General features: G+C 37.5%; 1 protein-coding gene across 1 annotated transcript in view; it reads right to left on the bottom strand.

Annotated features, from left to right (window-relative positions):
* Positions 1-14,810, bottom strand: part of WDPCP (WD repeat containing planar cell polarity effector) — a 110,093-nt gene that overhangs the window by 44,770 nt on the left and 50,513 nt on the right. The window contains exon 12 of the mRNA XM_009282602.2: positions 4,376-4,439. Within this exon, the coding sequence (XP_009280877.1) occupies positions 4,376-4,439 (64 nt within the window). The remainder of the gene's footprint in view (positions 1-4,375; positions 4,440-14,810) is intronic.

A 14,810-nucleotide genomic window follows, 5' to 3' on the forward strand; every position in this document is an offset into this window, starting at 1 on the left:
CTGGTACTGACTTGCAGGATCCCAACAGTCTGCAGGAGATGGCAACATTTTCTAATTACAAACACAGGTGTGACTTAAAAAACGTGCAAGTGTCTTGGAGCAAAGTAATGAGTTACGAACTTGTTGCGAACTCTGTACTTCCTCCCTTTGTAGGTCTAACAGGTTGTCAGGAGAAAAGGGCCTGAGTAGCAAGGTATGATTTCTATGAAGATTAAACAGTAGATATTGTCAGCTTATTTAGATAACAATAGAAAACCTAAGGGTTCTTGAACAAGTCTGAACTTACAAAGATTTGAATTATAGGCAGATTGTGTTCACTAATTTAAAATACATTCTGACTATCCTTAATGACTGTCTTTTTGTAGTTTGAACTAAGAGGTATATTGTACACTTCAATGCAATTTTAAATAATAATCTTGGGGAGGGGATGGAAACAACAGCAGAAAATGACAAAGTTTTTTCAGTTAAGAGGTTGTGTATGCTGTGTGTATCAAGACATCTGTTACTTTCAGATCTTGTTTTTGCCCATGTTTTCTGTTTTCAGTAAAGAAATGTAAAGATGCTACATATCCATCACTAACTAACAGGGGCCTTGTAAGAAATAAAGATATAGCAGTAGGCTGGTAAGTGGCTTTCTTCGTGGTTCCTCAAGTCAAAAAAAGTAGCTCATCTCTATCTCTAAACAAGCTTTAGAAAGAAAAGATTACAGATATAAAAACTTCTAATTAGACAATTTCAGATCAAGTTTAGTTGTTCCTCATTAAAATAAGCCAGCAAAATCGGATTTTTCTAAGAATTTATAACTCTCTGAGTAGAATAAAACTAGAAAACAAATGAAAGAGAAAGAAGAAACACTGGATTACAGGGTGCCTTAAAGAATGGCAGAAAAAAAAAAAGAATTAAATCAGCAGAATATTCATTACAGATTTCTTCACACAATTATTTAAAGAATTTGTCAGTCCAAAGATCACGTCCCTCTCAAAAACAACGGTGACAATAAAAACAATTTCCAGCTGCTTATCAGGAGTTTGCTGAAAGGGCTGTATTTTATCACTTAACAGTTTGATTAGTTTTTGGACTACTTCCTTTTTACCCTCATCTTTGTGACTCACTGAGCTGGCCTTTGGTGAGCAGAAGTCATTTGAAACACTGATGTGCATTTGTCTATAGGATATTTCTGGGCAAAATTCCAACGTTTCTTCGAAACATGCACTTTCCTCATCAGTGTATCACCTAAGATCTGACAGTTTTATTAAAGTGTCTTTTCCTTGTATTTTTTGCTACCTTTGGTACGTGGGATGGCCTTTTGAATTTTCAGCAGCTGAGAGCTGGAGCATACTACAAAAGGATTTCAAGCTAACAACCCTTCTATTGCTTGATCTTTTCTGTCACAGATTGGATCAGTCACTATCCAATAAATGTAGCTGTTGTTCATGATATTATGTCCTTCTCAGTTTTATTTTTTTATTGAACTTTGTAGGAGATGATAATAATTGATGGACTTAGATGTGACGTGAGGGTAAAGCTTATGGAGAGACACAGCAGTGTATGTGTGTCTTGTTATGGCATCATACTAGTGACGCTATAGCTACAGGACTAACTTTTAAGCCTTTTTTTTTTCATTTCTACGAAAGAAATTAGCCCTCAGATAGCATTCTCTCAAACTTCTTTGCAATCTCAAAACAAATAACAGGAATGCTGCAGAGCCCTGTTTGGTGAAAGAGATGCTCAGGATAAATTCTCCAGGACATAGGACATTTCCTTAGAAGTCTCAGAAGATGGGTATTCAATGTTTGGATCCTCCTCGGCCTCTGTTATATCTGCTCCTCTCTATCCTTTCCTTTTTTGTCCCTTCTCTGTTCCCCTTTAATAAACAGATTTTTTTCTTTCTCATTTCGCTTATGTCATCAGATATCTTTCTTTAGTCTACTATTTCTTCTTGAAATCCCATTAAATTAACTGGGAATAAGGTGGTGTGACACCTAGAGCCATCTGAGGTTTTATAAATGGATTTGATTGATCTGTAAAACAACAGTACAAATAACTGACCTATATATTAGTTATTCATACTGCACATAATTATAAATGCTTTAAATATAGGTAAAGTCAAGTTGTATGTTATTAATTGCATTTTGACCTATATAAACAATATATACAAATTATTCAGCGTTAAGCAGAAGTGAAGGATGCACAAACCTTGCTTAGCAATAGCATCGTTATACTAATACCTAGAAGGACTATAAGCTTTCAGGGAACAGGTTGTCTAATTTTCACACAGTATTTAGCGCAATGAAGCCCAATTCCCTAGAAATTACTGTGGCACAAATAAATACTTTTTATGACCTATGCACCTTTAAACTTCTTGAGTCCTGTACTTAGTAGTCTTGCAGCAGTGCTATTGTTAGCTTATTGTAAAGTTTGTTCATTAGTACCTTACTTAGGAGATGAATTAGCAAAAGGACATTTCCCCAGAGGAGGCAGCGAGTTAACAGAAGATTCGAAGAGGCAGGTGTGTGTTTGCTGCTTGTTGCATAATTTAGGGGAAACTATGAGGAGTCTCAAAGGTAATGCAAGCAGAATGAGGACAATATAGAACTGGTTTTGATCTCACAGTACTGTAAGCCAGAAGAAACTATGTGGAAATATATATTTATGTTTAAGAGCATTGGTGAGATGGGAAATGGAGAGTAGGTGTTGAGAGAAGAAAGGGAAAACAAAGATGAGTAGGAAAGGATGGAGCTAATTTCTCTGTGAACATTGAAACTCCTCTTGAAGGAAGCTGGAGAACCTTTTTGTTGAGAGGAGAATGTGTTACCACTTGTGGAGCCAGGTACTGACAGTCCCTCCCTCCTGTTAGCAGCTTTGCACCCACCTCTTGACCCAACACTGGTGTTCCCCACCCTGGGACAGAGGTGCTCCCCCAGTCCTGCTGTCAGCAGAGGGAAGGAAAGAGAAAAAGATCATGTAGGAAATGCTCTCAGCCATATGAGAGAGGGCACTTGAAATGACAGGCCAAATGCTGGGTCATTTGTTCTGCCAGAATGGCTGAAATTACTCAGGGAATTTATCTGTATGGTGGGAGAGCCCCCGACAAAAAGCTGTAACCTGCCGCAGACATGTTACAGTCTGAATCTTACATGTGGCTGCAGCAGTGCTTAGCTTGATTAGGTATAAAATTTGTATTGAAGAAGTTACATTCAACAAAAAGAGAAAAGGAAAAAGATGAGCTAAAAAGAGGAAAAGTCAAGGAAAGTAAACATAAAACATGTAATGAATTTCCTAAAAGTCTGACATTTCCATTACATTCTTTTGATGCATACTTAGAAAAGTTTATCGCAGTATTCACATCTTTCTAATTAGATGGAACAAGCCAGATGATTAGAGCCGTGAAAAAAACATCAAAAGGTTCACACAACTTTTTATATAATTAGAAGGGAATTTTCATAACCCATAAAAGCAGGATTTAATTGTGTAATTTAACATACAATTTAAATATCAAGATCAAACTAGCAGGGCAAGTGACTTAATGGGATAAATGATATTAACATCTAGTGTCAAAGCTTAATTTAAACAACAGAATGTCTTCATTATGCAAAAGAGTCAAGCAAACGAATCGTTCAAAGGGCCTTTTTTTCAACAAGCCCTTTTTCTATTGTTTCTTTGAAAACAATGAAATCAGCTGTGGAGCAGCAACATGCTGAGAGACTAGGAAAGCATGATTGGCTTTGTCCATCTGACCTCACTGTGACATTGTGGTGCAAGATCTTATAAAACAAGAGCCTCCTGCAGAGCTCACACAGAAGACCTTTTAAGAGCTGGTTAATTTTACTTTTGTAGCTAATTAAATGGGAGGGGGCAGAGAGTGCATGAAATGTAAAAACCCTTGGGTTGATGCTGCTGAGCTTTGTTGTTTTAAAAGTACCTGTAGAAGCGTTCATAATTTGTCACTTTTCACAAAACCCTAAGAGACAAACTAAGAGCATTCAGGATCCCCAGGATATGGCCAGCTCTTGTATCCAGGACTCAGCAGTTGCACTTCTTAAAGGAACGGATTAGAAACGTATAAGCTTATTAGAGTGAAAGATGCCATTCACCCACATCAGGACAGATGAGGAAGGGGAAAGTTCAAAAAACATATACATTAATTCCTGGAAAATAAAGAATAACCTTTAGGCCATGCTAGGGAAAATGTCAATGACTCTAAAGATACTCAATTCCTATTGATGAGTTTCATGATGGCAAAGGGCAAACCAGGTAGAATAGTTCTGTCTTCAGTATGTGTCTAAGACTGCAAATGACATGGATCCATTTTAATGTGCACAAAAGCTGACAACTAACATCCTGACAACAGCCTCTGTCCCCAGAAATGACTCACCATAAACAGGTCCCGAGCACCTATGTCAACAGCTAGCAAAAATGCTTTTTCAAATCTCTGATACCTGCAAGAAAAAGGAAACATGTCACTTGCTGAGGATAATTTAAGAGCTGCATCAAATTTTGTTAATGGGCAGATGAAGTCCTTCAAACTCTCATCAAAAGTGATGCCAAAGCTTTACTGGGGAAACTTGATACGCTCATACTCAGATTACAGAACTATGAGGTAGGCCAGTGACTAACCCCTAACCTTCTTCATCATTTAAAACCTTCAGCAAGTGTTATGTTCAGTGTTGACTCCCATCAGATCTAGTTGAATCTGAAGGGAGCTGAAGGTACTGTAGATCATAACAAATTGATCCTTTGAAATATACCAGCCACGACATAGATAAATGCTAGTCCCAATAACATTGGTAGGAACCTCAAAATCCCCTACAGAAAAGATTAATCCCAAATCTCACAAGACTTCAGAGGTCTTTGTAGAAGTTTGCATTGAGTTTTGTCCTCACAGACTCCTCAACACAGCTCTCTGAAGATGATAATCCAGTTGAGTCATGCTAAACAGTCATGAAGCCCCTGGGACTGAAAAAGGTAGGGGGTGACACTGCTTTGCCTCCTAACTCCCTAAGACCAGTATTAGCACAGACTCCTGAGAGTTTTCTGAAGATCCTATTGTGAAGAAGATTGTGTCAATGAGGTAAAACAAGGGAAAATAGCGTAAAATTCACAAGCAAAAATTACCTCTAAATGTGGTCTAGAAGGCACCACCTGAGTATCACCTAGAGATGCAGTAGAGTAGGAAGAGAGCAGTGTGGATGTGGAACTTCACCTTCACCATCAACCCAGAAGGGCTGTATCACGGCATACTGAGACCATTACTTTGGTGGGTTGAGGGCTTGCTGAACAACAGCTCCTTCCATTTGTAATGACACAGACTGCCACCTTCTTCCTACCCAGAGATCATACACCATCTCCTGGAAATTACAGAAAATACCTACATGGGATGGAGATACTGTGGAAGGCTGTATATATCCTCTTGTTTGCAATCCTTGAGAACTCCACAGAAGCGGGAGGAAACAAGCTATCCATCAGAAGCTTTCTGAGAATATATACAACATTGCACTGGCAAACACTAATCACAACGGGAAATTCTGTATTGGGCTAATGCCTCTCCTATACTAGATGTAGATAACCACTATGTGACCATCACTGTACTGTGAGAAAGTGATTCTTTTTGTACACATTTTCTTCTACTGCACGTTTTAAACTGTTTAAAAATACCTACAAAAATAGATTTGGTGATTATTTTTAGATATGCAAAACAACAAAACACCCCAACTTTATTCCAGTTGTGAAGTAAAAGATTGATTCCCTATAGAATGATTTCTATATTTTCCCCATTACTGGTAAGTTTCCCCATTTTCACCTGTTAACAATTTCAACAATAGGTCAGTTGTAGATGCTTGAAGTTTGTGAAGGAGATGACTTCTTTGCCCCAGCGGGGAAAAAGCAGCATTGTGATTTCTCACTGTTAGAAAGGTGTAGTTTGTGCTTGCCCAATGAATATTGTCCGACAGCATCATATGGATGCCAGTATTTATACAGTTCTGTATCTTGAGGGTATCTTAGGAAATGCTGTATCTCTTCTTCAGGCCAGTGTGAGCGCAGGGGAAACATGGGAATCCTTCCCCTTGGTGGGTGAAGGAGTCCCGTATGATGTACCATACTGGGATTCCTGTTTCTGCCCAAAGCCTATGCGGTTTTCTGCCTCCCTCTTGCTACAGCTTTATTGCTCTCTTCTTTTCTACCGCACACTCGGAATGATTCAGCAGATTGCGAGCTACCAGCAAGGATTCTTCCTCAAGGAATAACATTCATGACAAGAAGGCATAATACGTTAGCTTAAGTAGAAAAGGAAATGCACTCTCCAGGTGAGGTTCCTAAGAGCTGAAGTGGGGAGTCCTTTCCTCCCTAAAGCTAATCTCCCTGTTGTGTCTTCCAAGCACTAATTTGCAGCCCTCCTCACAGAACCTGTTTAAGGGAGGGGAAGAGATGAATTAAGGTTAACCTCTTGATCACTGGGGAACAGGCAGTGCACCACCGTTTTATCATGCACATCTATGTATCTGAAGCTTTTCAACATGCTTTCTACGAAGGATTTTCCATTAAAATACATTGTGTTGTAACGCTGCTTCTGAAGCTATGCTTTAATTAAGACAAATAAGTACATGTTAAAATATGTGTATCCTGAATAGCTATCATGTATATCTTTTTCTGACACATTTTTCTTTTCAATTATGGATTAAATATACATTCTTAGTACTTAGAGGGGAAATTGGAAACCGAACAGAAACCGGCTCTACAACTAGCTAAAAAGAATGTCTGCATCATTATTTTGTTTTTCCAAAGTTATAACTATACAGACTATTTGAATGACATTTGCTTTAGCCAAGGCAAAAATGTCTGCAACCAAAAAATGTAAAGTAACTTTTTTGTTTGATTGACCTGCAGAACGGAATCATGGCCTTAAAGCTGTCATTTCTTTGCCGTTTCACAAAGATTTCAATTTTTTTTTCCTTTAATCAACATACATACTTCAGTCTCATTATGGCCCCTATTCATAAAACTGTGAAGTTACTTCATTATTTTCAGATCTGTACTGAGGGAAAAAAAGGGGAAAAAAAAGGCTATCCAAGAAATGCTCTTCACAAAACAAAAGAGCTGGAAATAACAATCACAGATACTTCATAAATTATTATAAATGGAAGTGCTTTAAAATAACTTGGAGGTTTCAAACCAGAGTGACAAGTTTGCATTACTTAGGCAAACAGTATTAAATCAGTCAAGAATGTCCAGGTTTTTTTAAACTAGCTTTACTAGAAGATACTTGTTATTTTGAGTCTCTTTGGCACGGAAGTTGCGTTGGTTTTATTCTACAGGAACAATCAGAGAGAGTCCTGTACAGCATGAGACCAACCTCAAAATAATGTCTGTTTTATAAGCATATTTTGTCATGGGAAGACCTCTTGCTACTGCTAGCACACTTCACTTATAGTTTATCAGCTCCTCAAACAAACAAACAAAAAAAACCCCAAGCAAAACACCCTCCCTTTTGTTCTTGTGCTACAATTACAGGGTACAGTATTTGCTTTCTAAAATGGTATCTACAAGGTACTGGTCTTGAAGTGAATGTCTTCCTGCCCCTCCCTCCACCTTGTTACTTATTGCTTGCTTCACAATAACCCCAGCAATCAAGACTTATATGTCTCTTGAAAAAGAGAGATAAGGAAATCTGCCTGTACACCATGAAGTTCAGCCACTTGTTTGGTCAAAGTGACAGCCAACAGAAATATGACCTTCAAGATTAAAACTCTCAAACTGCGATTAACTATATAGGACAGATAGGAAAACATTTCCCTGCAAGCTGTTTAGCACATACAAAATTAAGTTCAAATTCTCAAATAATAAAATAATACTGTTATTATATGCACTTATGCAACCTTTCTATGTATCCTACAAAAATTTTAAAAGATGGCTATTAGTATGTCTGTTGTACGGACAAGGAAACAAAGTGGAAATATGAGTGATATGACAAGGGTCATGCGGGTCAAAAATGGTCGAGGCAGAGAAGAATCCAGACCTGCTTTTCATGGTGGAGTGGCAGACCTGCTGCCTGCTTCTTTTTTGAGAGTGTGACTTAACTGAAAAGACACCAGGAAAGCATTTTATTTTTAAATAAAATATATTAAGAAATTAAAAAAAATATAATTTTATCTATTCGCTTCAGAGAGGCCATTGTTGGTTTTCACCAGCATAAATAAAAAGAGAATCAAATGTCCAGGGTTTCCTCCTGCTGGATGTTCAGAAATAAGGTGATTTTAAATACTATAGATTAAAACCATGTGCACGGATTGGGGCCTGGGGAGAAGGGAAAAGAAGTGTCTTCAGTTTTTATGAGAGGTTCTACGAATGTATCAAAAGGCAGAATTTTGTCATCTGTATTCCACACCTAAATTGAATGTGGTCACTTAAAGATAGAGATACATTTTTCAGGCTGAAAATGGTCAACTTAAAAATATTTTTAACATTTATCCGTAATATTAAAACATCTTATAAAAAGTCCAGGAACTAGGAAAAAAAAATCATGTGGAGGGAGGAGGAAGGGAAGAGAAAGCTCATGCAAGCAAGAGAGAAATATAGTGCAGAAAAGATGGAAACATTTCTTTAGGGACTAGTTACAACCAACAAGCCTTCTTAGACATGCCCATCGACCATGTAAGCATATTCCTTGTGCTGGGCTGATAAAGGAGGGCTGCAGCAGTTTTTTTCCTTGTCTTCAATAAGGGTACACAACATTTAGAAAATAATCTGCAGGGGAAGAGCTGTGGCACAAGTAATATTTATAAGGCAATCCTTTTTAATGGAAAAAATCTCAGAGTCCTCATCTCACAGTCCAATCAAGGGTGATATGCATTCAAAAAGTGAATATTAAATATGCACTGAGCAAACAGAACAGGAAAAAATGAATATTGAAATAATTTACATGTAATCAAACTACACTGAAATTAAGTTTTAATTGTTCAGTATTCTGTGATGCATATGCAGATTTTAAAGTATTCAGAATATCAATCAAGTGTTTACTTACATCAAGCAATTGTATTTAAGCATACAAAACAGATGATGAAAATATGTTCAATCAGCTACAGCTCCCAACATTTACTGCAGGGTTTACATGATCACTTTTAATTCAGTTATTTCATTTAATATTTCAATTTAATAGCTCATTCTTTCATTCAATTTCTAGGCATCTTGCCCATTTCTTAAACACAATAATAATAATTATTCATAAAAGAAGCTGTTTCCCATAAGTTCTCATATCAGCAATTTTTGGAACAGAAATGGTTTTCATGCCTTTTTTTCCTCAAAAACTGTTGTTATTATCTGAAATATTTTCCTTTAAAATTAGACAATATTAAAATAAAGAACGACATCTGTAAAATGACTCTGCACCCCGTTTCAATGGAATTCTGAGCCAGAATAATTAGAGATTATCAGGTTGAAGAATGTAAGAAGTGTGTGGCTAGGTTGCTAAGTGGTTGATTTAAATGGGGACTGATTGGTTTTCAACCAACTGTTGAACATAACACCACTGATTTAGACATGTTTCAGAATACATCTTCAGAGCCCATTTAAAAAACCTCGGTTCAGGGCTTAAGGTCTTCTATATTTCACATGAAAAATACTGATGTGTAATGAAGTCAGGTATAGATGGTGTAACTTCAGTGCACCCTTAAAATGACAACCCTGAAATTCTATTGACCTTCAAAGAAGTATTTTAAAGTAAAATTTCAGTAAATTCTGAAGACTTAGATTGCTATGTAACCTTTCATATATAAAATATAGTATTAGTCAAAGACTTATATCCTGCATTTTATAGCAAATGCTGAAATACTGGTGCTTTACTTAGAGTTACTGAAGAGGAATAAATACATCAAGATCTTACATTTCATTAAAAAAATCAAAACACTTCAAACAAAAGTCAACCAAAACTGATACCATTTTACCCTAATGAGTTCAGTAGGACACCCTATTTTAAATAGTTGCAGAGAAAATCAGACCACTGAATACATCCGAAGACCAGGAACTCTCCAAAGAACCTATCTTTCCCTCTCTCCCCAAACTGTAAGTTTGCGTTTCAGAATCTCATGATTCAGATTATGTTTGGATAATGAACTGCCTGGAAAATAGACTATCCCTGATACTACTGATCTCCTTTGGCAAAAATCAATTAATTGCTGGGTATTAGTTCAATGCAGCTAGACTATTTCATCACCAATGTATGTGCAAAGGCATACCAAAAGTTTCACGTATCACAATCAGAAATTTAAACCATAGCTGCTGTTTTTTAGAAGAAAATATTCTGTGAGCAGCAAAGAGTACTGTTGATTAGTTTCCTATGCTTCCCCTGACACAGGCCTCAGCACAGTAACTCCACCTATTCCCTATGTGTCCTGCCAAAATACATTCCAGACAACATACTGTCCTTCTCCCAGCAGGGTATACTCAGCTCCCTTCCAACAATGGTTTGAGCAAGAGGCTACGCAGACTGTGTTTGGTGTTAAGCAGTGCCTGTCTCGATTGGCAGAACTTATATCTGCTGAACTTTCGCTGTAGCTTTTTGGGATGGAGATAACCTCCTGCATCCTATTTAACCTTAACTGTTTGCTGATTTCACAAAACTGGCAGTCATTTGCTTATTTCTGAGACTTCTACCCTCTGTAAAGTTGGTTGAGATTCATCAATGATTCTCTAAGTTAGTAGGGAACTGACGGAAGAATCAATGGATGCATTGGTAAGTTACGACCTCTGAGATGCTAGTGGTATTATTTTGCCAACCTCATGCTATTATGCTACTAGTTTTTTAGATTATGAACTCTTTTGAACAGGACACACAAACCTCTGAGGGGGGGTCCACAACCTTGTTGCCTTCTAAGATACTCTCGTACTGATGAAGAGAAAGTGCTGCAGAGCACACCAAAGGCTAATGGAGAAACAGCCACCGGGTCTATATGTATGTGAGTCAAGGGGATAACCTTCTAAATTGTATTTTAGATGCAGAAGCTCTAAAGGTTGTCCAGGTATAATCTATACATCCCTTCAGGCCCAAATTTAGCAAAGCATTAATGTAAGGGTTTATGACCTATAATTTTCTATGGGCCCTAAATATGGGCATGTTACGTGAAGTGCTGGATTTGGGGCCTGAGTGACTTGTTTAAAAAGAAATCCCTTATGGAACCTTTCAAAGGTCATACACAAATAGGTCTCAAGTAAAAGTTAGTGAGTAACCATGAGAAAATTTGAAATGAGCACAAATATCTCAAGCCACCCAAGATCTCTGTTACTTGAACTATACTGTCAAATTATGTATCTCTGAACTAAAAGAAGTCCACCTGTAACTTTATAGATTGTTGGGCGTAGAACCGAATGCCCTTCACATCAAAGGGTACTCTCTGGTATGAAGCAAGAAAACAAACAAACCAAATTAAAAAAATAGGAGGAAAGAGAAAGCTAATAAGGGGAGCCAGACAGTATGACTCCCTGGCCAGAGAAAGCCCTTGAGGGCTGTAACTGGCTGTGAATCTTGAAGTAAAGCTTTGAACCCGAAAAAAAAAAAAGAATCTTACCATGTGATTCCTATCTTTTAGGATGATATTCTGCTCTAGGAAACCTGAATGTATTCTTTTGTGAAATAGTTCAGATGACTGTATGTTAAACATACATACTTCTTCTCAGAACAGACTTTCTATGTTCAAAGAAAAGCTGTCCAGGCATTTTTTGAGTCAGATTTTCAAGTGAACCAAGTTGATTTTTGAATGAAGTAGTTTCATAAGAAGGCATCATTTAAACTTTTAAAATACATATTTAGTAAGAAATAGTCTAGATGTATGAAATATTCTAGAAGAAGTAGTAGTTTTAGCTATAAAAAAGCTACATCATTTATTTGTTGACCTTTGCTCAACTAACTATAAAATAGCACTAGTTTAAAACTATAGAGCTGTCTTATGTCTAAACCAAAGAAGTATTAGTTAACAGATCCTGATTCTATGAACATTTATGTCACACATTTCCCATGTGATGTTGGTCGATCAGGGTTAGTCACTGAACAGCATGACTGTTGGGAGCAAGAGCAACATTTTCCTACTGTGTAGCATAATTCTTTCATGTCTGTCAAGTGCTCTGAGATTTTCAATAGTAGCTGCTATAAAAGTCTCAGGAACAGCAATTTATTACTATTATAAATTATTATTATATAAATTGAAACTATGATGGTTTATTTCTTTTTAAACTAGATTCAGTCTTTTCTCTTCTTGTAATACGTACCATTTTCCCTCAAGAGAATATATTTTGTTGCCATAGCAATATTTCCCTACCTTGCAATTTTATCATAGTGGCTTTCCTTCAGGTTTCTCTAAGCTGCAACTAACACCCACCCAGCCAACACAGCCTCCCCCCACCCCCAAACCCCTCCGTTCCCCCAACCTCTTATTACTTAGTAACTTCTCAACAGTCTATCTTTATCTTTAAATACAGACACACTCCAACATACTCTTCCAAAGTACTCTGGGCTAAAAACAGATGTTAATTAAAAATGCTGATAAGAGTCAGTGACACCTGTTGTTTCACATTTATTTTACTCAACCCTGTCTGTTAAATCCTAGCCTTTATGGCATTAATTCGCTTCTGCTTTTCTTCTTTTCCAGCTTTATCCCTCTCACTCTGGTGATCATGTAAACTTAACAGTATGTCTTGAAAGCTGGATTTTATTGAGCAAACATATCAGCATGTCTACACACTAAAGACAGCTCTATAACAGAGGCCCAGTATCATCGCTATGGTTAAGGATGAGTTGCTGCCTCTATAATAAATCCCTATTGTATATGTGTGATATCTCTGCAATTTCAAACTGCAGCAGATGGAAATTTGGTATTAAAGTTAAGATGAACAGGCCCTTTTCCTCCTTGGCTTTCCATGAGGTACAGGGCCAATTCTCCCTCATGCCTGACATTGGATAAGATGTGGTTTTTTAGTGCTAAGACTTCTCAGAGAAAATATATTAGCTCAATATTTTCTAAAGCTGGCTGCCTAAAGATAAATATCTAATTACAAAGTCATGGTGCAGGGCCAAATTTTGAATCACTTGTTGAGTCCATTACAGTATATTTACTTTTTCTATCTAGGTTTGTCAATAGCCAATATTATTTCATTATAATAAAATAATGCAGTGGTAATGCTCATAAAACTCCCACACATAAGAACTCCATTACAGCAAATGCAGTCACAGGAGAGCCAGACAAGAAATTCTCTAGAGCTTTGATTGTACGAATTTTGGCACATTTTTGAGGGAGCAAATGGAAAACTAATGAGTATTTTATGTTTTTTCTGCACAGCATCATGTACAAGAACATAAAACGTAAGAACGACCATTTGCTCAGACCGAAGGTACATCTAACCTAATACCTTGCCAACAGCTAGGCGTCTAGGAAAGAATGCAAGAACAGGGCAAGCAGATGGTGATACTTCCCTAAGTAGTCTCCTAGTCTCCAACAATTTGTGGCTCAGGGATTTGCTGAGCCAGGGGTGGTTGCTATGTTGGTATTCCTCAGTGAATTTATCTTCCCTGAACCTTGCCTTTCAACTCATATACAATTTTATCATCCACAACATCCTGTGGTAAGGAGCTTCATATTTTAATTATATGTTATGTGAAGAATCACTATATTTTGAAACTGCCACATGTTAGCTTCACTTGATGACCCCTAGTTTTTGTATTAGAAGAAGCAGTGAGCAGTCATTTACTATGCTCTTTCTCCCTAACACTCATAATTTAATAGATCTCTATCTCAGCTGCCTCCTCTATAGGTTGAGGAGTTCTAGTCTATTTAGTCGTTCCTTTCACTAAAGCTGTTTCATGCCTTTAATCATGCTGGCTGCCCTTCCTAAAGCTTTTTGAGTTCTACTATATCCTTTTACAGATTATGGGACTCCAAAACTATACATAAAATTCAGGTGAACTGAAGTTCACTGTTTTGTTGTCTATTCCTTTTCTAAGAATTCCTGGCATCCAATTTGCTTTTTGTACTTGTGCTGAGCACTGAACTGACTATTTTATAGCTGTAGAGTTTTAAGACCAAATTCTTCTTCCAGAATAATGGTGAGCTCAGACTCCATCATTTTATACATGAAGTTAGAAGTCACCCCACCATGTGCTTCACTTTGAATTTATTTACATTGAACTTTATCTTCAATTTTGACACTATGTCACTGAGTCCTGTGAAGCCCTTTTGCTTTTCTTTGCAGCAAGTCCTATCTTTACTAGTCTTAAAAATTTAGTATCATTAGCAAATGCTGGCACCTCGCTATTTGCTCCTTTGCCAGGCTACTTATGAGTATAGATCTGCTATACTTATAATTTCCATTGGTGACCTCCATTGACAACTTACTCCATTTACTCTTACTCTGTTTCTTACCTTTTAATGAATTCCTTATTTATGAAAGGGGAGCTTTCCTCTTATCTTGTGGCAGCTTAGTTTCTTTAAGACATTTTGGTGGGAGACCTTCCAAAAAGGTCTTCAATGGTCAAACTTTCATCAGTAGCAGCTGGATATCCATTACTGACATGGTTGCTGACATCAAAGAATTCAGAGTTTTGAGACATGACTTGCCTTTACAGAAAGTCCTGTCCTTTAGGAAGGACAGGCAGGGGAGACGAGGAGGGGGTGTTGCCCTCTATGTCAATGACCAGCTGGAGTGCATGGAGCTCTGCCTGGGGATGGATGAGGAGCTGACCAAGAGCTTATGGGTCAGGATTAAAGGGAAGGCAGGGACAGGTGACATTACAGTGGGGGTCTGCTACAGGCCACCTGACCAGGAAGACC

Source organism: Aptenodytes forsteri, unplaced genomic scaffold, assembly GCF_000699145.1.
Source record: "Aptenodytes forsteri isolate BGI_AS27 unplaced genomic scaffold, ASM69914v1 Scaffold582, whole genome shotgun sequence".
Lineage (NCBI taxonomy): Eukaryota > Metazoa > Chordata > Aves > Sphenisciformes > Spheniscidae > Aptenodytes > Aptenodytes forsteri.